General features: G+C 39.6%; 2 protein-coding genes across 2 annotated transcripts in view; one reads left to right on the forward strand and one right to left on the reverse strand.

Annotated features, from left to right (window-relative positions):
• riok1 (RIO kinase 1 (yeast)) overlaps positions 1-13,888 on the reverse strand; it is a 36,880-nt gene extending 22,992 nt beyond the window's left edge. The window contains exons 1-7 of the mRNA XM_048595586.1: positions 13,785-13,888; positions 13,166-13,435; positions 9,429-9,609; positions 6,385-6,472; positions 3,349-3,418; positions 1,568-1,610; positions 595-687 (exon numbers count right to left, since the gene is read on the reverse strand). Coding sequence (XP_048451543.1) covers positions 595-687; positions 1,568-1,610; positions 3,349-3,418; positions 6,385-6,472; positions 9,429-9,609; positions 13,166-13,269 — 579 coding nt within the window. The 5' untranslated portion in view covers positions 13,270-13,435; positions 13,785-13,888. The remainder of the gene's footprint in view (positions 1-594; positions 688-1,567; positions 1,611-3,348; positions 3,419-6,384; positions 6,473-9,428; positions 9,610-13,165; positions 13,436-13,784) is intronic.
• Positions 13,889-14,407: 519 nt separating this feature from the next.
• The window catches only part of LOC109932063 (cancer-associated gene 1 protein homolog), a 100,314-nt gene continuing 89,894 nt past the window's right edge, over positions 14,408-24,827 (forward strand). Inside the window, exons 1-4 of the mRNA XM_048595442.1 lie at positions 14,408-14,570; positions 15,143-15,228; positions 18,637-18,824; positions 23,214-23,349. Coding sequence (XP_048451399.1) covers positions 14,500-14,570; positions 15,143-15,228; positions 18,637-18,824; positions 23,214-23,349 — 481 coding nt within the window. The 5' untranslated portion in view covers positions 14,408-14,499. The remainder of the gene's footprint in view (positions 14,571-15,142; positions 15,229-18,636; positions 18,825-23,213; positions 23,350-24,827) is intronic.

The following is a 24,827-nucleotide window of genomic DNA, read 5'->3' on the forward strand; positions in this document are numbered from 1 at the left end:
AACTGCAGCAAAGCTGTGTCTTCAACCAGACAATCAATACCGAATGTAACAAGGAACAAGGAGCCTACTTCAGATAAGAAGGCAAGCTGCAAACTTGCAATAATTTGGATGAAAGAAACATCAATAACATCACATTATGGACCTGAAGGATGAAAAACTGTATAAGAATCAAACACTAGAATTCCCCTTTTAGCAGAACTCTGGAGAACAACTCAGAAGTATCGAACTCTGGACACATCCACTGTTGGTTGGAATTGTGGCTACGTTTCACCATTAATCGGGTAATAGCCAAGTTGACTTGTGAGGCTTAATTTGCTTACTTGAGGGGTCTTACTTTGGTTGCTGCATGCAACAAAGTTTAAAACACTGTTCCAGTAGTTGGTTGTCTGTGAGATTTCTTAGTAAGTAGCCGAACTGAAGGTAACTTGTGGTTATTACTCACAACATGCTTTTGGAATACTAGTTACAGCACCCAGTTGGTACTGTTTTTAAAATCAAATGATCCAAGCCAGTCATCTAGTGATAAAAGACATACAGTCACAGTACATATTTATCATTCTAAAGTGATTCTCATTGCTCTCCTCAAAGGATTACCTCCTTGCCTGTACTGATACATCCATGGATTTGTGAGATCACCCCTCTGCTCAGCATTTTAAATAGAATCATTCGAGTTCGTGGATCCAAAACCTAAGAATTAATAAAATCTTAATGTGATGCACCAAGCATGCACTACATGCAATCTCTCCAAAGACACAGATCTATAACATTCATCACAAAATGAAAGAAGAGGGAAATGGAAACTCAAAAAATTGTGATCTTTATAAAAATCAGAAAGGTTTATGATGTCACAACAGACAAAATACTACAAATGGAAGATTTTATCTAATTTTATTTTACAGCTCAAACTTTCAAACAGATAATAATATCTTGGCTTTCATATCTTCTAGTTCTTACTTCATGAAAGTAAATTATTTTACACTTATCAAGAATCTAATTCTAGCTACATAAAGGATGTGTTTTATACCAATTAAAAAGAAAATCTGCCTAAAAATGACCAGACATTTGTTTTAACAAAAAGAAAATTGTATGCAGCAGATTAAGACAGTCAGAAAAATAATTGTGAAGCTACCTTTCTGCCACAATAATAATCGTCACATATCTATACTGGAGCTCATAAACAATATTGTGTGTGATACTAATCAAAGGTATGAAAAAAAAATCAAATATTTATAAATACTCAATACGTTAAGGGTCTAGGCCCAAAACGTCAGTTTTCCTGTTCCTCTGATGCTGCTTGGCCTGCTGTGTTCATCCAGCTCTATACCTTATTATCTCAGATTCTCCAGCATCTGCAGTTCCTACTATCTCTGTTAAGGGTCTTGATTTGTTTAATTGTTTAATTTGTTTAAAAATTGTAGCAAATGCCTTTTTAAAGCATTTTTTCATTTACTGAAACCACTTGCCAATATCACATACATACCTATTACAAGCAACCATTGCAAATATACATAATTTCCCTGCGCCACTCAAACACATTTACATCTTGAATTAATATACTAAGCATTACCTGCTCCACAGTGGCTCGGTCAGATTTATCTTTAACCCGAAACCTAAAAAGTAAATTGTCAAAAATAAAAGGACTACCGTAAACACACTCCATTTCAGGAGTGCTAAGCAATGCTGAACAACAAAGAAAGAGAGTGTATAGTCTACATAAAATTATTAGAGAAGAGGGAAATATCCTATTAACCTCCTCAACCAAATTATCCTGTCAGGCTGCCTTCTGGGATCTGTGACATGCATTCCAAGGATTCTCCACATTTTAATTTTAGTGTCCTACCATTTATTATATATTCTTTTGCATCATCAGACTCTCAAACACATTAGTTCACATAAGCGCCAGACTGAATTCCATTTGCCATTTTCAATCTGCTTCACTTGACAGATATCCCGAGCTTTATTCTTCACTCCTAGCTACATGGATCATTTTTGTATCATGTTTCCTACGTTTAAGTCTAAGTCTAGATACATACCACAAGAAACAAGGTGTGTGATGTCGAACCCCCCCAGAAAGCCTTTCAATCACAAAAACATCTGTGAATCGTTAATTACACAGAGGTATTAAAACACTGAGCTAGATTCTGGTGGAAGGGAGCAACTGGTGGCCAACCCTGTTGATTAAAAGTGCTGGAGCAGCTGCAAATTTAGAAACATTTTAGTAGATAACTGCTGGAAGTGCAAACTGGTAATGGTGTGGGGAGAGTAACAGGACATTGAGAAGATGGTGGCCTAATGGGCTAGTAATCCACAGGCCCACGCTAACATTCTGCCAAACCGCATTAGAATCCCACAATGGCAGATGGCGAAATTCAAATCCAATAAAAATTTGGAGTTAAAATGATGGCTGAGTAGTGACCATAGTTGACGGTCATAAAAAGCCATCTGACTCAGGGAAGGAAATTTGCTGTTCTCACGTAATCTGGTCTATATGTGACTCCAGACCCACAGCAATGCGGTTGACACTTAACTGAATAATTAACGCTGGCCTAGCCAGCGATGCCAACATCCCACTGATAAAAATAAATAAGTGAACAAAAGGATAGATGGTGTATTTCATTAAACAATGAGATTAAAGGGTTTGAGAAATAAACAGGAAGGACCGAGAACATTTAATGAAAGGGAACAAGCATTATTTCAGATCAGGTATCTCAGTAGAGGTTTTTTAGCAACTGAAAAAAATTAAATGAATCCTTAACTATATGGACTACAGAAGTTCAACTGGAAAGCTCACCCTAACTGTTTTGAGCAATGACTGACAATATAGTTATGCCTGTATTTCACAGAACCAGACAGCAAATTTAAATTAAAAAACAAATCCATTTAGTTATCTATTTTTTCTGTTTTATTTTCCTCCTGGATATTTCTTGCTTTCCTAAGGGCACTGACTTACTTTTGCTGTTCAATGTACAGATGGGCATTACAGCCAACACTAACATCAACATATTTGCTCTTCCGGCTGGAGTCAATGGACAGCAACCAGAAGTGGGAACCCTGGCTGAGTCACCGATCGTAAATGACCTGGCTTTAAGATCAATTTTTGCATTGAGATTGCTGTTCCACTTTGCATCATCTAACTCATCATAAATTTATAACTAAACCTGAAATCAGATCAAATTGCTGCGGTACCCATGGGATAAACCCAGTAACCATTAGAATGATCTTTCTTTCGCTATCAATAAATTGTAACATAATAGAAATAGGTACTTAAAAAAAAATGATATATTTGCACATATAAAAATTACACAATCTGGGAACTAACTCGAAATTTCAACCACATGTTTTACTTACATGTCTGTACGTTTCTGCCTTGATTTTTCAGTTACCCTGTTTATCACAGAGTCATCAAAATTTAGTTTATCTAACAAAAAGTCAAAAGATCAGAAATTAGACTTTATGCAAGTAATTTTGTTCTTATTATAAGATCTCTGTCCTTGTAATGATAGTAAAGTGCACACTGCACCATAGCTTTGGGATACTTTTTCCTCACCTAACAATGTGCACTATAACAACATCAATTAGTCTCGAAAGTTCACTCAAGATTTGACAACACTACATACAAAGTCCTCAATTAAAGTCATTCTGTTTAACATTGGTAAGTTAATGGGGCCTGTAACCTCAGTAAACATTACAGGATTCATTTTAACATAGCTTCCATCGTGGATTTCATTTTAACGTAGTTTCCCTGCACAAACTAACTGGTGTCTCCCCACTTCCTACAGCAGCCTCTGCTCGCTCCCCCACCTCTCAGTTGCAGTGTCTCCCCAACCCTTGACCACTCAGTTGTGGCCTCTTTTCCACTCCAGACCTCCCAGTTGCAACCTCTGCCCAGTCCTAGGCTGACCCATGTGCTGCTGGACTTGCATTCCAGATCAAGGTACAAATTCAACATGCAGCCGAGCTCTGATGTAGTAGAGATGAGGATTCTGATTGTTCCAAAGTGCTGGGGTGGAGGCTTTGGTTTATAGTCAATTTTTTTTAAAAATGATTTTCAAAGCTGCTCGTCTTTGTTCACACCAAGAGTTCAGGAGGGAGAAGTAGTGAGTGGAAGCATTGAGAAAAAAAAAAATGATTGTAAAAGCCCCAGCACTTCTAAACCATCGGGACCCAAACTTCCCCAACTTCTGAACTCAGACTATGCATTGAGTCTGGATGTTGAATGGGAACACAAGTCCACAATAAAGTGGCAAGAGTGTGGGTTGAGCAGGGAAAGGGCAAAACTCAGTGGGTTGTTGTGGTGACTGGAGTATGCTGCATGCTAGTGGGATGAAAGTGAGGAAGACAGTGTCTGACAACTTAGAGGGTCAAGAAGCAGGGAGGATCTACAGCAACTAAGTGGTTTTGTGGGCAGGATCACTGGAAAGGAGGAAGTGTAGCAAACTTTATTTTAACTGGGTTGTTATGGACTGGCAATCTTGATAAACCAACAAAAATTATCTATCTGAAATACTGGAAGGATAGCAGTGACGTGTACACTGCCTATTTTATGTTAATATTAGTGTGGATTTTTACATTGATTTTGTGAACCTCTTGATCAACATGAATATTTGATCAACTGGCACAGTCCTGGTCCCATAGGTGTAGGTTAGTAAATAGCTTGCTATAATTATATTTTAAGGAGCAAATTGCATTTTTCTTTCATATTTTGAAACTTATTTTAAATATCATTTAATTTACCAATGTAGGAAATTAGCAAAGAATTTTTTTTCAATTTAGAGGATATAATGCTTTAATAAATTTTTTTGGATGAGGAAGATCCTAAAGAACCCAGCTACAATTTTAAAATAGGAACCGATGTTTGCTTTAGGTTCAGATTCTCAGGAACATGACCACGACTTTAAGTGATGACTCACTTTACTTTGCAACTGTCAATTAAGTGCATAATAATGATATAGTTTAATCTTTTCTGTTACTTTTTCTCTAGTACTCCCCACAAAACTGCATTTCAACCTTGCTTGGTATGCTTGATTTAAAATTCAACTTTTCGAAAGAACATAAGCATGGACTTGCACCCTATCAATCTTTAACATGTTGCATTAAGTTTGCAGATGACACAAAGATAGGTTGAGGGACAGGAAGTGTTGAGAACGCAGAGAGGCTGCTGAAAGACTTCGACAGGCTATGAGAGCAGGCAAAGAAGTGGCAGATGGAATATAATCTGAGAAGGTGAGAATGTATGTCATTTGATAGGAAGACGGAGGCATAGACTATTTTCTAAAAGGGGAAAGACTTCGGAAATCTGAAGTAGAAAGGCACTTGGGAGTCCCAGTTCAGGATTCTGTTAAGGTTAATATCCAGGTTCAGTTAGCAGTTAGGAAGGCAAATTCAATGTTAATATTCATTTCAAGCGGGCTAGAATACAACAGAGATGTACTGCTGAGGCTGTATAAGGCTTTGGTCAGATCGTATTTGGAATATTGTGAGCAGTTTTGGGCTCTGTTTCGAAGGATGGATGACCTCCTTGGAGGAGGTCCAAAGGAGGTTTATGAGAATAATCCCAGAGATGAAGGGCTTGACATATGAAGAGAGGTTGAGATCTCTGGGTCTGTATTCAATTGATTTTAGAGGGATAAAGGGGGATCTGATTGAAACGTACAGAATATTGACAGGCCTGGGTAGAGTGGATGTGGGGAAGATGTTTCCACTAATAGGACAGACTAGGACCTAAAGGCACAGCCTCAGAGTAAAGAACTAAGATGAGGAGAAATTTCTTCACCAAAGTGATTAATCTGTGGAACTTATTGCCACTGAAGGCTGTAAAGGCCAAGTCATTGAGCGTAGGACGGAGATAGCTAGTTTCTTGATTGGTAACGGGATTCAAGGGTTACGGGATGAGGTAGAAGAGTGGGATTGATAAAAATATCAGCCATGATTGAATGGCGGAACAGTTTCAATGGGCCAAATGACCCAATTACGTTCCTATATCTTATGGTTACGCATTGTAATATAGTAACTTGGAATGCTTAATGGTTTTATTTAACATGTAATAAAACAACAAAGTGTCAAAAACCCAAATTAAAATGGTAGGCTCACATTATTGAATTTGAACGCAATTTGATATCATAGTTCAAAAGTTCATTTTTAGGTAAAATAAAGCAAAAAATAATCGGTAACGTTACAAAAAAAAAAACTTGCTATCTTAAGTTTTAACATGATTTATCAGCCCTCTATATCTTTTTGGCAACCAATTTGTTAGAAAATTAGAAAACTCTGGAAATCCCACTCATTTATGTACTTATTCAATGACTTAATTATTATAATATTATGTTTGATATTTTATCACACTATTTTCTCAACTTGAAACTAGCCCTGCACCAACAAACCTACCAAGATTAATTTTATGTTCAAACTTTCTCAGAAGCTTGTCTGTTGGAGTGGACATCTTTGCTGAATTACAAGAAATTTGTCGATTTGCCTGAAAGGACAAAATTGCAGAAGAAACTATGAAACACATTTGCCTTAGACTTAAAATTAAGCAAAAGAACAGACCTTAGTAATATATTAATATTAAGAAACTATAACAGAACATAAGAAAATGCCTACGAACAAAATCTAAATCTATAAAAGTAGTACAAGAAAAATACAACATTTATTTTTGCTGGAGACTAAAATGAATACTGTGGAGAAATATATGGAAGCTAGAGAATTTGGGGAAAGAAATGGCAACATCTTGAAAAAGGTCCATATTACAGAGGTGGTAGCGCTGGATGTCTTAAAATGCATAAAGCGGATAAATCCCTGGGACCTGATCAGGTGTACCCTAGAACTTTGTAGGAAGCTAGGGAAGTGATTGCTGGGCCCATTGCTGAGATATTTGTACCACCAATAGTCACAGCTGAGGTGCCGGAAGACTGGAGGTTGTTTAATACTGTGCCACTATTTAAGCAAGGTGGTAAGGAAAAGCCAGGGAACTTTAGATAGGCGAGGCTGACATCAGTGGTAGGCAAATTGTTGGAGGGGATCCTGAGGGATTTCCATGTATTTGGAATGGCAAGGACTGATCAGGGACAGTCAACATAGTTTTGTGCGTGTGAAGTCATGTCTCATTAACTTGATTGAGTTTTTTTAAAGTAGTAACGAAGTGGATTAATGAAGGCAGGGCAGTGGACATGATCTGTATTCGCTTCAGTAAGGCATTTGACGAGGTTCCACATGATAGACTGGGTGGCAAGGTTAGATCTCATGGAATACAAGGAGAATTAGCCATTTGGATACAGAACTGGCTTGAAGGTAGGAGACAGACGGTGGTGGTGGAGGGTTGCTTTTCAGAAAGGAAGCCTGTGACCAGCGGTGTGCCACAAGAATCGGTGCTGGGTCCACTGCTTTTCATCATTCATATAAATGATTTGGATGTGAACACAGGAGATATGGTTAGTAAGTTTGCAGATGACAACAAAATTGGACGTGTAGAGGACAGCCAAGAAGGTTACCTCAGACTGCAACGGGATCTTGATCAGATGGGCTGGTGGGCCGAGTAGTGGCAGATGAAGTTCTGCATTTTGGAAAGGCAAATCGGGGCAGGACTTATACACTTAATGCCAAGGTCCTGGAGAGTGTTGCTGAACAAAGAGACCTTAGAGCACAGGTTCGTAGATGCTTGAAAGTAGAGTCGCACGAAGACGGGATAGTGAAGGCGGCATTTGGTATGCTTGCCTTTATTGATCAGTGCATTGAGTGTAGGAGTTGGGAGGTCATGTTGGCACTGTACAGGACATTGGTCAGGCCACTTTTAGAATGCTGAGTTCAATTCTGGTCTCCCTGCTATAGGAAGGATGTTGTGAAACTTGAAAGAGTTCAGAAAAGATGTACAAGGATCTTGCCAGGGCTGGATGGTTTGAACTATAGGGACAGTCTGAATAGGCTGGGGCTATTTTCCACGTGGTAGTGGGTCCAAAACTAGAGAGTATAGTTTTAATGTAAGAGAGTGAAGAATTAAAAGGGACCCAAGGGGCAGCTTTTTCACAGAGGGTGGTGCATGCATGGAACGAGCTGCCGGAGGAAGTGGTGGAAGCTGATACAATCGTAACATTTAAGAGGCATCTGAATGGGTTTATGAATAAGAAAGGTTTAGAGGGATATGGGTCAAATGGTGGCAAATGAGACTAGATTAATTTAGCATATCTGGTGGGCATGGACAAGTTGGACCAAAGGGTCTGTTTCCGTGCTGTACAGCTCTATGACTCTAAATCAAACGTCTGGTTGAACTTTACAAAGAAAGATGCAAATACATTTCATATTCTTTAATTAGCTAAAAAAAAAATACGATTCGCTTTAAGAACAAGGTTTATTTAATAAAGTTTAAAACAATGAATATGAAATTTATCACGGCTCCACATTTGGAGGCTTTAATAACACAAGGTACTATTGACAAATATCAGCCTGCTATTATATTCTGGATTAACGGCATCACTGAATATGGTGAGCATCCCAGAAAATAGAATTTACTCAGAAAGATTCAAATTTGATAGCAACAGAATCATGTGTTTTGGCTGTTATAATCTCAACATTTTGGAAATAGGTGGAGTCATCCATTCAGCCCCTCAAACATGCAACGTTATTCTAGATCACGGCTGATCCCCTAGCTCAACACCATTTTCCTCGGTTATCCCGTTACCCTTGATGCCATTAGCATCTAGAAACCTATTGTGTTGACCTCTGTCTTGAAAATATTTAACGCCTGATCTCCCATAGCCCTCTGGGGTGGAGGATTCCAAGAGTTCCAAAAGCTAACCTCCAAATAAAGATATACTTCATTGCAGTCCTAAACGGCTTGCCACTTATCCCGAGACTGTTCCCCAACCTCTCAACCAACTTCTGTAAATTCAGCCTGGGAAACATTCTTTTTGCATTTACACTGTCTATCTCCATTAAATTTTGTAAGTTTATTGAAATCACATCACCTTCTTCTAAATTCTAGAGGATAGAGCCTCACTTCCTCAATCTCCCTGTAGTCCCACCATCTGGCAAACTCATGCTCACTCCCACTATGCCAAGGGAATTCTACTTTCCTTAGGCAACGGGACCAAAACTGCACACTATATACCAGATGCAGTCTCATCAAGGTTCTATACAATTGAAGTAAAACATGCTTGCTTCTATATGTAAATCCTTGTGATAAAGACAAATAAACAATTTGGCTTCGTAATTGCTTGTTGCATTTGCATGTTAGCTCTCAGTGACTTATGAACAAAGACATCCAGGTCCCTTTGATTATCAATATTTTCCAATCTCTCTCCACTTCTGATCCTCCTATCACGTAACCTCACACTTAGCCACATTATATCCCATCTACCAATGAGTCTTTCATTTTAACTGTAAGCAAGCAAAGAAATAAATTCAACGTAGATTGCAATTTCAAAGCACTATACTACCTGCTGGTTGTAATCCCTGGAAGCAGTGTAGCGCTTAGTGAGGTCTCCATCGCAATCATCCCAGTCCCATTCTTCGCCATCATCGCTTTCGATATAAGATTCCTCTTCCTCTGAGTTACTCAGATGTAAATTGTTGACTTTTCTTGCTGCCTGTTGTGTTTGCTCAGGACAGCCACAATTACTAAACAAGAACAGCATGCATTTATACAGTGCCTTTAACACAGTAAAGCATCTCATGATGCTGAGAACAAGAGAGTTATCAACAAAATTTATCATTGTACCATATAAGATATTAGATAGATAAATCATCACAAGCTCATTCAAAGAGGTAAGATTTAAGAAAAGCCTTCAAGTGACATGGAGAGGTGCAGAGGTGTAAGGAGGGAATTCCAGAGTTTTACAGCTGAGACACAGTTGGGAAAATTGGTGCCAAAGGTGGAAGGATAAAAATAGAGATATGCAAGACATTAAAATTGGGAAGCGTGCAGAGCTCTTGAATGGTTTTGAAGCTTAAGATTACAATGACAGGAACAGATAAGGCTATGAAGAGCTTTTAAAAGAAGGTTGAGAATATTAAAATTGTAATTTTGCCTAATGAGTACCATGGGAGGCCAATACGCATACGGGTGATAGCTCTACAGGGGACTGAGTTGGGATGCATGTAACATTGATTACAGCAGCTAAAATGAGGTAAGGGTAGCACTGGATAATGTTACATAGGTGGAAGTAAATGGTCTTCATAATGGCGTGAATGCATTTTTGGAAACCGATTTCAAATCAAACTAATAAAAAGCATCAACAATTTTCAAGATAAAAACCAGTAGAGCCAAACATATTTCCATGAGACTGCAATACAGTAGTCAGGATCATAACACCAGATACAGGGAGGTATGCAAATATTAAATGAATATCTGAACTTGGTATAAGAAATTGTTTACTTGATTAATTTCCCATTGCAATCATATTGCTCTGATAGTTTAATTCTATCAAAAATACTGCACCTATTTCCCCAATTTTATTGATTAGAGATTGGTAACTTCACTTGATTGTGCATCGAATTATTTTGAAATTTGGTCTTTTGTTCACACTAGCTGTATATTAAGAGCTTAAATAGCCTTCCTGTACTCAGTATTTGAATTCAGCTCCTCAAGAAATTGTCCTGTTTATACTGAATGACAACTCTGCTCACGGATGAACAGAGATACTAGAGGAAGTGTGTACATTAAAAAAATGCATTAAGGCAGAAAGAGATGCCAGGCCAAAGGATATAGGTGAGCAAATCTAGCCAACTACAGTGTTGTCAGAAAGCCACGTCTGAACCAAACGAGCTCTCACAGACAATTGTGCCTTCTGGACAAAGACGACCTTACTGCCACCACCGCCACACCCCAACCCCCACCCCCAGGATTCTAAACTTCAGCAAATAGAAGCCTAGTCTGTCGAACCTGAGACAAGCATCGATTTTGAACTGCAACCACACCCAACCTCCCCCGTCCCCAGTATTAGTTTCGTTAAGTCAGGAACAAAAACAGAAGTTGCTGGAAAAGCTCAGCAGGTCTGGCAGCATCTGTGAAGAAACAAAAAAATCAAAGTTAACGTTTTGGGTCCGGTGACCCTTCCTCAGAACTGGTCTAGTCCTTAGTCTAGTTAATCTTCGCTGAACTGCCTCCAATACATCATTCCTTAAATAAGGTGACCAATACTGTGTCCTATATCACTGATGCATAACCTAACTGTATTCAATTCTGCTTATGATAAATTTTATTACTTTTCCAAGTGACTTGCTGTACTGCATCCTATTTGTGATTAATGCATAAAGATACCCAGATCCCTCATCATTTAGATAATATACTTCTTTTTCATTCTTAGAATCATAAAATTCCTACAGTGCAGATAGAGGTCAAACGGCCCATTGAATTTGCACTGTCTCTCCAAAGAGTATCCCACCCAGACCCACTCCCACCATCCCCCATAACCCTGTATTTCTCATAGCTGATATCCATGTCCCTGGACACAACGGGGCAATTTAGCATGACTGATCCACCCAACCCATCTTTGGGCTGTGGGAGGAAATCACGACACCTGGTGGAAACCCTTGCAGATACGACAGAACACGTAAATTCCACACGAATAGTCACCCATGGCTGGAATCGAACACGGGTCCACGGTACTGTAAGGCAGCAATGCTAACTGTGTCACCATGTCAAAATGACCAATTTCCTATTTTCCCACATTAGACTCCATTCACCTCATCTTTGAGGCATTTACCTGTCTTCTCCCCTTTGTATAAAGGTGCTACAATCACTATGTTCCGAACTAATGGTACCTAATCTTACCAAATCAAGAGAAAAATCAAAACCACTGCATTAACTATCTCACTAACTGCTTCTTGAAATAGCATAGGATGAAGTCTGTCAGGATCAGGGCACTTGCTATCTTCAACTATTTATTCAGTATCTCTTGATTTCCAAAAATCTATTGATCTCCTTTTTGAAAATATTAAGTGACTGAGCCTCTACAGTCCGCTATGAAAATTTCAAAGATTCAAAAGCCTCTGAGTTAAGATATTTCTCTGGATCTCATTTCAAATTGCTGACCCTTATTCTGACATTATGTCAAGATCCAGCCAGAGCAAACATCATTACAATAGCTACTCTATTGAGACTCTTAAGAACTTTCTGTGTTTCAATTATATCAACTCTCATTATTATAAATTTCAGGTGATATAGGTCCAATCTAGACACTATTTTTTAACCAGGTAAATCTCATCCCAGGAATCAGATTGGTGTACTTCCCCTGAGGGCAAGTAAACCCTTCCTTAGTCAAAGGAGATCAAAATGTACATTACAATTCAAGTGTGATCTCACTGAGGCCCTTCTATCAATTGCCAAGTGCCTCTCATTGCGACTGGCAATCACTCATCTTGATTTAAAAATTACTCAGTATTTTTTACTCAAAAAATTGCTCAGTGTTTAACACTGCTGCCTCACATTGCCGGCACCCGGGTTCAATTCCAGCCTCAGGCAACTGTCTGTGTGGAGTCTGCATATTCTCCCCGTGTCTGTGTCGTTTTCCTCCAGGTGCTCCAGTTTCCTCCCACAGTCCAAAGATGTGCAGGTTAGGTGGATTGCCCGCGAGTGTCCAGGGATATGCAGGTTAGGTGGGTAAACCAGGCAAAATACAGGGTTACAGGGATAGGGTGGGGAGGATGAGTCTGGATGGAGTGCTCTTTGGAGAGTTGGAGTGGATTTGTTGGGCTGAATGGCTTGTTTCCACACTGTAGGGCTTCTAAGTTCTAAAACTGGACCAGCAGGATAAACAGAGGAACACGCACAGTTGACAGTCCATGTGACCATACTAGTGAAGTATCCTAGGACTGTAGTTAGACAACCACGAACAAGGTCATGTTTAACAGAACACAAACTGGTCGGACTCTACGTGACAGCTCATCATGCGTGACACAAACATCCACAAGGGCCACTGCTGGTAGTGCTCCGGAAGGACTGCATCAGAGAGCTGCGACAGAGATAATACACAGGGGGAAGGAGAGAAAGCAAAGAATGGTATCCAATGGGAAAGAGAAAGTGGAATAGGGACACGGCACCCAAAGGTGGGGGCCGCCCGCGGGGTGACGGGCACAACAGCCGGGGCCTGGCAATGGGTGATCAATAACTGATATTAATCCAAGAACCGCGGTTCTCAGGTCTGACCTGTCCCGGTAACCACTCACTCTTTACCTGGGCTCGGTTTCCGCATCATCAAACTGCCCGGGAAGCGGAGAAACGGCCCGGGAGCCGCTCGAGCTCCCCAACAGGCTACCACCAGAGCACGAGGCGGCCATGACTACGGCAACCGCCCCACTCCACGCTGCACCTCACCACGGTCCGCAAACAAACGCGATTTCGAAACGCAGATCGCGATCCAGTTTAACCCCTGAACGTGACGAGGCGTCCTTTTCCAACCCGATCAGCAATTATCGGAATGTTTTAAAGAAGCATTTCTTCTTTCTAAAAAGATAAAACATTTCTCGATTCAGCGTAAATTGACACGTTACAGGGGAAAGCGAATAAACGAAACAATCTCGTCGGTATTGAATGGGTACTATAAGGGAAACACCGTCTAGCTTTAATCTGATAACGTTTCCATTTCAGCTGAAGCAAAGAAAAGCAGAAATTGCTGGAGAAACTTCGTTCTAAAGGGCCGTTGGACTCGATGCGTCAAATCATCAGATGCTGAGTCTCTCCAGCATTCGTGTTTTTGTTTGTTTCAGACTGCTAGCATCCGCAGTTCTTTGTTTCATATATTTCATTTTTTTTGTTCTCACTTCACACCCGGCAAATATTTTAGATCTACCACCTGTAAATCCCACAGCTCGACTCGAAATAAAAATTCCACAAAACGTCATATTTTACAACATTTGCTTAACTTGCTATAACGAGCGGCTGAGTGCGAACATGGAGAGGGCAGATAACTCACTCAGAGATAGTAAGAACTGCAGATGCTGGAGTCAAGAGATAACAGTGTGGAGCTGGAGGAACACAGCAGGCCAGGCAGCATCAGAGGAGCAGGAAAGTTGACGTTTCGGAAGAAATTTCTGAAGAAGGATCCCGACCAGAAACGTCAACTTTCCTGCTCTGATGCTGCGTGGCCTGTTGTATTCCTCTAGCTCCACACTGTGTTATCTCTGGAGAGGGGAGATTGTTTTCATCATTATATCAGGTCTCTTTTTGGACAGGCGATTGAGATTCTTTTTTAGTTTTCATTTGGGTTACGTTGCTACCATACAAAAGTTCATGTTTCGGCGGATGACATGTAAATAACGTTTATACAATACAGCTGAGGTTCTGGAAATACGGATAACCAGAAGTGATTCCCGGCCCACTGCCTGCACGCACAATATTGGTAATTGGGTGACGTCACGGAACGCTGAAAGTGTGACGGGGGCGGCTCCATTGTGACATCACAGACGATGGGTGACGTCGCTAGGTCTGAGCCGCGTGCTGCGCGCTGGTCGGGGGAAATCCCAGTTGTGCATTGATCGGCCAGTGCTGGAGGTGTACAAATTGTGCAGATGGATAGGAATACGTGGCCTAATTCTATGTGTCCCACTGAATGCGGCAACAGTAAGGCTAACAGCAAATGGTGAGCATTTTCATTTGAAAAGGGCGGGCCAAATGGGAGCGAGGGGAAAAAAACAACACTGCGCCTCTCCCCGCTGCAGGTGCAACGTCGATGATCGGATGGGATTCTCTTCTGCTTCGCTATCTGTACTCGGACTGTGTGGGTGAGATCCTGACCAGTCAACCTGAGTGGCTAGGTGGGGCCGCGTTGTTTAAGATCTCACACCCTAGCTCTGACAATGTGGCATGCATCCACAATGCAAGAGTCAACCTGAATGGGAAGCAGATGGTGGGTGAGGGTCCACAATTCCTGGTTCAGAGGCCAATGTGATGCTGAAAATCTGCCTTAAATGTGTCTGAAACTTAATACTGGTTTGAATAAAATCACCATTATTGAAAGGCAGTTTATACCTTCTTTGATTTTTGACCTTGTCCAACCCAGCCCATTCCTGGTACCTCCACATTATTAAATACCTTCTTTACTTCTTGATTTCAGTGCACAAAATCATAAAATTCTGAAAAGTCCCATGACCCATGTCAACTTGTTTCTCCTTGCCTGTGCAACTGTTTTTGAAAATGACCTTTTCTCCTCAGTGCCAATGAAATGTTGACTGGAGAGACCACCAATAGCATTGCAGAACAAAACAAGTCACATGAGATGTATATTGGCTTTGCTGAGGGTAAGTCTTTCTCAGGATTCAATAGACCAGGAGTAGTTGCCTTGCTTTCCTGTTTGCCTGTGAGACAAATCTTCATATCAGCTTTTGTTGTGGTGTTTGACCATATGTTTTACTCATTCTTTCTGTGGACTGCACATGCCACAGTCAGAATGAAATCAAAATAGTTACTGAATAACTGAAGCCACAATATTAGGAGCCAGCTGTTAAAAATCAGCATGAAAGTGTCCCGCTGATGACTTGTACTCCTTCTGGAAATCATCCTTAGTTTTCAGTTTGCAACCTCAGTGATAGAATATTTGTTCTGTTTAAGCCCATGCCCACAATTTTATAATGTTTTGTATTAGTATTATATTTTTGATATAAATCTTTAAATATGCTAAAGATTCAATAGATGCAGCAGCCTGGTAAAGAAAATATATTGTAAACATCATAATGATTCTTTCTTTTGTCTGTTCCTTCTGTCCGCATCATAATCCCATGTCCTTTCTTATTCTCTCTCGTTTGCTATTTCTCACTAACAGTTTCACACCAATTCTATGTCCAATGTTCTGGAGTTTCCTTGGAGATCCACATATGCCATTAGAACTCCACTGGCAATCTAATGAACAAAGTTTATGCCAACTGGGTTTCTGCTGCTCATAAAGTTACAGCAAAGGAGTGGTTACAGCTGAGGAAAATCTGAGGCTCATTTACTCATTGACTGATTCAAAATAAATTTGTCAAGCATTAACCCCACTGGTGGAGCTTTGTGCAATCCATTGTGGAACCAGCTTGCGCCACTTTTCTCAGAACACCAACTGCCACTATGTAATGAACACCGGGAGTGAGAGCACTAATTTAGGGAATTGTCAACAGTGACTTTGTCCAATTCTCTCTTCTCCCCCTCTGCTTCCCCACACCCGCCAACCCCAGCCTAGCTTTATCTTTCTCATAGTAAGGGTGGATTTATTTGAGAGGGAGGGAGGAGTTGCGGTAAATAATGGTTTTGTCAACTTCTTGACATAGTTGCAGTGGGAAATGAGAAGAGCCCTTTAGAATTTTGAGGCCATTGCAAATATTAAGAAAAAGTGAGGAAAAAGTCCAACGTCTTTTAAAGTTATTAGGAACAAAGAAAGTAATGTAATCAGAGGGCAAAGAAAAATGAAATATATTGAGAAATCACCTTGATTAATGGTAGGGGTTTTTATATACTTTAACAGTACTATCTGCCACTGGAGGTAATAGATCAAAAGAGCTCAAAGTCAAAATATACATTTTCAACTACAGTTAATAGAAGCTGAGGTTATTAATGAAGCTACTTATACACATACAAGATAACTTTAATAGGTATGATTCATAATGTTATTGTGAAATATATAATTTTTCATCTAATTGTATTGAAAGCCTTATTTTAAATTTCTGAAATTTCTGCATTTGAGAAAATAAGTGAATAAAGAAATGCATTTTTGAGGAATTAGAATTGCTTGGTTACTCTTCAGCTTTTCTAACTAATGAAAATATGCACATCCCTTGAAGATTTATTCCCTTGAAGATTTATTCTCTTGGATTCCATCAGCTAGAGGAAGCTTTGGATAGATTAAACTTCTACATTAGTTAATCTCCTCCTAAGCATAAGTAAAGTAATTTAATGTATTCAAGTAAATTTTACTCTGTCTACAAAAGTGTAATGCAGAAGCATAATAAGACCATTGCAGGCAATATCTTGACATGTTTAGACACACACTGCAAAAAAAGTTCATCAACCACAGTTGAATGGCATAGCAGACTCAATGGGCTGAAAGGCTTGTTGTGCTGCTATATCTTCTCTTACAGCAGTGAAGTGATTAGCTTGGTTGCTATTGAATTTAACCTGATACTCAGTCTTTAGTAAAATTCCCAACTGTACACTGATAATTGAACTGCACAACACAAGTAGGAACTTGAATGTCAGCAATAGAGCTATGTGCCGTAGCCTCAAAATTGGCCATAGTGAATGCATTGAGTTCAGCTGTACTTAGTACGTCACCAAGCATGTCAGTATCCATTAACAGAGCAAAATTGATCATTGCTGTGTGTAAGCTAAACATTTAATGTGGAGCTGGAAAAGCACAGCAGGTCAGGCAGCATCCAACGAGCAGGAAAATCAATGTTTCGGGCCAAAACCCTTAGCCATTTACTCCAACCAGTCCATGCTGGTGTTTACGTTCCACACAGCCTCCTCCCATCCTCCTTTGACTTCACCATCATCATCCTCTTGTTTTCTGCCTCATGTTTATGTAGATTCCCCTTAGATGTATCTGTGCTGGTTGCCTCAAACCCTCCTTGTGGCGGCAGGTTTTACACTTCAGACACACTCCTGTTTCAAAAAAAAGACTTTCTACTGAACAGATTTATCATTGACTGTCTCAAATTTGGTGGGGGCCAGTTGGCTCGATGGCTAGTGTATGGATCAGGTTAACACCTACAGCCTGGAGTTTGATTCCTGTTCAGCCGAAGTAGAGACAGGGCCCATGCCCATGGTTTGTCCATAGTTAAAAGAAAATCAAGGCAACTTAGCTGTGGCTCAGTGAATAATTACAAAGAACCAGCCTGAGCAGAGAATGCAAGAAGAATCTTATTTATGCTACTTGGTTCTGGTTCTACCTGCTAATAGATAGTTCTCTGTCTACCCTATCAAAACATTCTGTATGTATTGGAGCAGAAAATCAAATTGACAGCAACTTCTGCATTTAACCATGCGTATGTGAATGTCTGAACTTGCTGTCTGTCTCAGACTTTTCAATGCTGCTTGTTGCACTATCATTACAACCACAAAATCAGTGCCATCAGCTTTTTACCCCTTTTATGATTGAAATAACCCCCTTTCCCAAACAGAACAATGCTGGAAGGCATGGAAATCCCATTTGATGTTGCTCTGGCAGCTTGAGATAAAGTACATTGGGTAGCCTCAATCTGTCATTTACACAGCGTTCTAATTCAACTGTTCATATATTTTACCTAAAGCATGTTTGTCAGCACTACTTCTGGTGTGAAATTTAATGTGATGGAGAAGATTTGAGAGTTAGTGGTTCCTGAAAAATTTCCTGCCAAAGACCATTTGTGTAATGGGCAGAAGCTGATGCAACTCGACTGGAAAATCAAAGCCATGGCATTTTAAATGTACCCATGCGTAAGAGAGAAGGAAGCAACAAGTGTGGAGCTCATAAGAATGACTGACAAATTGGGACGAGGAGTAACAAGATCTGTAGATTACTATATATATGCAACGCTGACTTTCTGGGAGGTTTTAGACTGGAAATTTAAGGGTGCATCAAATCACTTTGTATGTAAAGTTATATTGTGCATATTGTTAGGCACATCTGTATTTAGAATATTTTGAAGGAAAATATGTACAAAACATGACCTATTGCGTGTATTATACTTTTCTAGAAATTTTCCTGCAGTTGGGAATGAGTGATGAAAAAATTCAAAACTGGAGTCATATGGATAACTTAGAAACAAAAGAAGCTGGTCACAGTCAGTATCAGTTTGACAGCATTTCACCATTGGATACTAGTTCAATAAGCAATACAAAAGATGAGCTTTCGTTTGTCAGCGCATCATCAGATCTATCACAGGTGAGAGCTAAATGGAGGAAACACAACTAATATATAATATTTATTGTTTATATTCCACAGATCAGGTTGACTGGATTCATGAATGTAAATGTGTAAACATATTGGCACAATCTTAGGTGAAAATAAGGGATCTTAATAAGGCTGGATCGTGGTGTACCTGAACCCTGCCAACTCTCACGTTTGCCTAAATGAACTTCTGTGAGATAAGACCAAGCTCCACCTTCCCATCCAGCTGCTACGTGAGGCCTTTATGTGGTCAATTAATGACAGGGCCACAATTAATTCAACTCCAGACAAGATGAGGAAGTATTGGCCTAGGTGAATAGTTAACCGGCACAGGCAGGCTGTCATTGGTTGGTGTGGGGATGGAATTCCTACTTAATCAGCACTAATTTCAACATAATTGAGGTACTGGACATAGGGCAGGAGAGGGTGACTATTGAGAGATACTCCTATCCCCCAATTTCCCAATGATTGCATCTTAAGAGACCTCATCTAAAATAACAGTGGATGATCCTACATCCTAGGGATTGGGGTGGATGGTGTTATACTGGCAGAAGCTCTGACCTGTAGCCTCACTGTTGAGTTCTGGGTCTGTTGACCTATAATTGACCAGCAGTTCTTTGTGTCCAGGACCTCCTTGCCTTAGACTTGATTTTCCTCTGACAACCAATAAACTGCTGGATTGCTGGAAGCTTTACCATTTTGGGCCCTGGTTTCCCTCCTCCAATCTCCTGCTTTTGTACAGGTGACAATTTGAAGATACTGCCTCATTGCAAGCAGTGTATGGATTTTATTGCACAGTTCCTTAGAAAGAAATGTTGACATCACTGGCTGGACCTTCAGATTGTTCTGGAACGCAACATCCAAATGCACCTCAGCTGTAGTTGTCCTAATGCATATGTGAGCTTGACATTGAATTAGAGACACTGATGGCCTGGCACTGGCAATAGATATATACCCAGCCATGCTGGGGACTATTGTAGGAGCAAATTATTGCAATGGCTAGAATCAGAACTGAAAACAAAATGCTGGAGAGCGCAGTGGGTCAGGCAGCATCCATGAAGAGAGAGTGAGCTAACTTTTGGGGGCTAGATGACTCTTCAGAGCTAAAGTGAAGTGTGGAGAGGGCAGCATTTATGCTATGGGGAGGCGAGGGGGAGGTGGAGTGTTGGGGGATAAAGGATGTTGATAGTTCAGATTAAGTGTTCAGAATGTGGGGACTGTTGCCACCTTGCTGAAGAGAGCAGGCAGTTCCTCCAAAGAACCAGCAGCGTCAAGGTCTGTGGTGGAATATGAGTAGGAAATGCTATAGTAATCCTGTATTGGACACATGAAGGCATGAAGAGGATTCTTACACTTTCAAGTAACCCTTTCTTTTCCCTACAAGAAAGTGGACAGCTGATACTGTCTGTGCTCACCAAAATCTCCATTAAAAACAAGGTCCCAACGTGCCCAGCCCATTAACTGGCTTCTAAAGGAGCAAATGAGCTGTTAATTGGATTAATTCATTTAATTAACCAGTCCAAATCAGAGTCCATTCTGCACTGCCCTAACTTTTAAAATTGCAGACACCAAGTCATCAGAATCAAAGAACTAATTCTGGGATTATGATTTTCAAATGACCACATGCATTGGTTCCTGACTGCGTTGTTGTTTGAAAATTCAGCCTTACTTTTGCATTACATTTTTAAAATAGTGTCTTTTTTTTAAAAAAAAATTATTGACCCTCGTCTGTTTTTAAGGAGAGTATAATGAAGTTTACCTGTTGGAAAATTTGGAATTTTATGCAAATTCATGAACCTGTCTATCATTTAATCTGATTAGTCCTTAGTAAAAGCCAACACGGATGCCACATTTTCTGTGAGGTGATTCAAATGTTAGCTGAAGCACATACAATATATTTTCAAAAACGAAAACTGCTGGCGAAACTCAGCAGGTCTTGCAGCATTTGTGGGAAGAAAGCAGAGTTAATGTTTTGAGTCCAGTGACCCATCTGTTCATCTCAGACCACAATACAATACAATATAAAACAGCTGTTTGTAAATTATGAGCAAACATTTGTATATTGGATTTTTAAAATTAATACCAATGCACCCCTGTATAGGATGTTATTTATTAGTATGGACGCTCATAAATCAGATTTCCTGCATTGCTTTTAAATTACATAACTTCCTGCAGTAGTTAAGTAATAAACTAGCTTTTGTTTAAACTGTAAATCTGTGCTGCTTATTTTTTGTTATGACTAGGTGAGAATGGATGTATCAGCTCCTTTCTTTGCAACTTCTCTGGATGGCCACAACAACGATTTATGCCCTTTTTAGCATGAGGCTATATCTCATGCCAATTATAATATCCAATTAATTCTACAATACCAGCAAGGAGATGATCACAACGTTGTCTTGAGTTAAGACAGAAAACTAATAAAGACACAACATCAAGCATGTGACCTTTGGGCAGTAATGCATGCACACACAGTACAAAAAGGAAAGTAACCTGAGACTACAGTTGTTTAGTTGGTTTCTAGACAATAAGCAGGAGGGAGTATTGCAGTTATATTTTGAATTCTTGGTGTTCTGATGTTTAATTTTAATCTGTATTTTTGCTAGATATGTTTTCCTTTGAGAGACAGACAGAGAGGGTTCCCAGCATGTGTTTAGTGCGCCTACTTAATTTCACCTCCTCTGTCAAAAACATCTTGAAATATAAGATCATTTATGTATTTCAATGTCTGAATTCATGTCTCCAAACTTGATAATTGCAGTTGATGTTTTCATTTCCAAAATGTGAATATTCTCAAAGATATCAATCAATATAGTGTGTGTGTGTGTGTAAAACATGCTCGAATTAAATGGGGACAATTTGACGTTATATAAATTCTTAGTTCACAGAAACTTGAGGATACAACTGGCATGTGGTCCCAACGTTATTCACATCATTCATCGCATTCTGATTAACCCATTTTCTTCCCAATATACAGTGGCTTGCAATAAATTACATTGAATTTGCAAATTAATAATTTTCACTTTGTACTATGGCGATTTGTTTAAAAAGTACTGACATGTACAGGCTACTTTGGTGCCATATGTGCAAAACACCGGATCTGGTATGAACTTTCTGACTGTAGTTTGAGTGCAAATCATTTTAAAGATTTTGTGGACTTCAGGCTCGGAAGCATTCCATTTTTATTGCAGAGGAATGAGGCCAATTTATTCCATTTCAACAAAGATGCAGTTGGCAAGAATTTAAGAAGTTAGAAATCTCTGCTACATGATTTGCTTCATTGTTTGCTTGTTGATTTCCTTTCCTCCTCCTCCTCCTCCCGAGAGTGTTAGAATTGAATTTGATTGATGCACCATGTATTCTTCAGCGCTAATCAGATTGCCAAGGTCCCATTGTGGCAAGCTGAAACCATGCACAATTCCTGGCTAAAGGTCCAGAGCTGCCTTATAGTGCAAGGACATCGTAATGCATTCTTCACCCATGCTTGAAATTGATTTGACTGTTCTAACCAACCCACCCCCTTCCCCCAACAATTATCACCATTGTAGTGTGAGAAGACTCCTGATTTTGAGCAGCTTCTTGATAGACCCATTATACTGTGACCATTGTGTTTGAGGCCAATAATGGGAATCTTGGCTTCTTCATTTATGCACAGAGAATGCACTGGGCTCTTACTGGCCCAGAAGAAGGCATGCCTTAATTTCTGGGTCGCTAGTTCTTATCATTCCATACTGCCAGACAGCCACTGAACCTTTGGCTGATGAGCCTTCATCAGTTTCTGTGTGTGCCCTTGGTTAGTGTTGATCTACAAACTATTTGTCAAACAGGAGAGAGAACCCTTGCTGGTTTTTGCCCTACTAACCCAGAGCACTTTGAGGACAACTGTTGCATCAATCCTACTGTGGGTCTGAAATCCATTTAGCATAGGCTAAGAATTCTGCAACGACCTTCTTTGATTTGCTTGAGTTACTTGCTAAATAACCACAGTTAATAACTAAGATTATTTTCAACTGACAAAACTATTGTAAGAATATAAAGAAAATGTCCTTGTGAATTTTTCTTTATGTAACATGCAATAAGTGTTAATTTATAGATGTATTGGATATTTAGCTTGGAAGGTATAATTTGCATGCATGTTTAGCAAAATATTCAATATCATGGTATATCCCATGATAATTGTAAGGACAACTTTCTGACAGATGTTTTTGCATATTTTATTCATTTCAACTTTGGTGAATAAAAGAAGAATCTAAAGCAAAATTTCATTTATTGACTGCCAATAGAGTGTGTAAGAATTTTTGTTCATTAATGGCTGTTCTTGTACTTGATCTATGATCTGCTATACTGGTGCATGTACTATCTTACTTCTGTTGGGTTTCAAACCAGGATGAAATGAACAGTAATGGCTACCCAGAGGAAAAAAGGAAAGCAGAATGTGATAACAGTCTTCTTTGTTTGGATGCTTTGGAAGAATTTTCTCAAAATCTGGATTTATCATCTTTTTCTGAGACATTTTCCTGTGGTAAGTTTACTTAGTATCCAAATTCTCCTCATCGTATGAATGCACACCTTAGTTTGTCAATAAATGCAGAATTCCTACAATTTTGACCAAAAGCGTGGCATGGAATTGAACCTGTAAACTACACAGGCCCTCAGATTTGATTTCTAGAGTGTAATGCAGTCACCACCTGGCAGAGTTGAGGGAATACTGGTCTCAGCATCATGAGATAAAGATGGAAAATATTGCCTAGGGCTTCCTATAGTTGGTCAGGGTAGAGCAATGCCTGAGCAAAATGCATGTAAAGAAAAATATCAGGTTCAGTGGTGATGTTGATTATACCAGCGTTCACTTTCCAAAAATGTTAGTGCAGCAATGGTTTGTTGGGAGGGAGGAATGGAAGGAAATTGGTATTAGTTAAAAAGAAAAGCCTTGGAGAAATTAATGGGCCTGAAAGCTGGTGAATCCCCAGAGCTTGAAAATCGACATCCCAGGATACTAAACAAGTTGGCCATTGAAATAATGAGTTGGTTGTCATCCTGTATAGATTCTGAAACAGTCTTGGCACATCGGAGTGTTGAAAATGTAAGTACTCTATTTTTAAAAATGTAGGAAGAGAGAGGACTGTAACTTAGCGACTGATTTTAGCCTACTGTCGGTAGTTGGGAAAATGGAGTCTGATCTAAGAAATGATCTGTCAGGACACTTAGAAAATACTAGTGGGATTACACACAATCAGCATGGATTTTTGAAAGGGAAATCACGTTTGGCAAACCTGGTGTGTATTTTTGAGGCCATCACTTATGAAATAGTGAAGGAAGAACCAGTGGATATATTTATACTTGGATTTCAGAATGTTTTTGATGAAGAGTTCCACATAAGAGGTGCAAAGTCAAAGCACGTGGGATTACTGGTAATATATTGGTGTGCTATTAGCAGATAGGAAACAAAGTAAGAATAAATTGATTGCTTTCAAAGTGGAAGGCAGTGACAAGTCAGATATTGCAGGGATCAGCCACTGGGCCCCAGCTGTTTACGATATATCAACGGTGTGGATGAAGGTATCAAATTTTTTTTTTTAAATGGAGCCAGGCAGAATGGAAACCGACCCTTCGCTCCACTAGCCCACACTGACTTCCTTTATGTTTGCTGTAAAAATGTAGGTGTGATTGAGGAGGATGTAAAGCGACTTCAAGGCAATTTAGACATATTGAATGAATAGAAGATGCAATAGAATGTGAATAAATGTGAGACTGTCTACTTCAGTAGCAAAAACAGAATGGCAGAGCATTATTTAAATGGTGATAGATTGAGAAATGTTGTGCATAAAGAGACTTGGCTGTCTTCGTACTATGGTTATTGAAAGCAAGCAGGTGGGTGCAATAAACAGTTAAGGTAAGTGGTATATTTGGCTTCCTTACAAGAGAGTATGAAGTAAAGAAGTTTTACAGCAGCTGTGCAAAGCCATGGTGGGACTACATCTGGAGTACTGTGCACAATTT

The sequence above is a fragment of the Rhincodon typus genome, chromosome 4 (assembly GCF_021869965.1).
Source record: "Rhincodon typus isolate 14 chromosome 4, sRhiTyp1.1, whole genome shotgun sequence".
In the NCBI taxonomy this organism is placed as follows: domain Eukaryota; kingdom Metazoa; phylum Chordata; class Chondrichthyes; order Orectolobiformes; family Rhincodontidae; genus Rhincodon; species Rhincodon typus.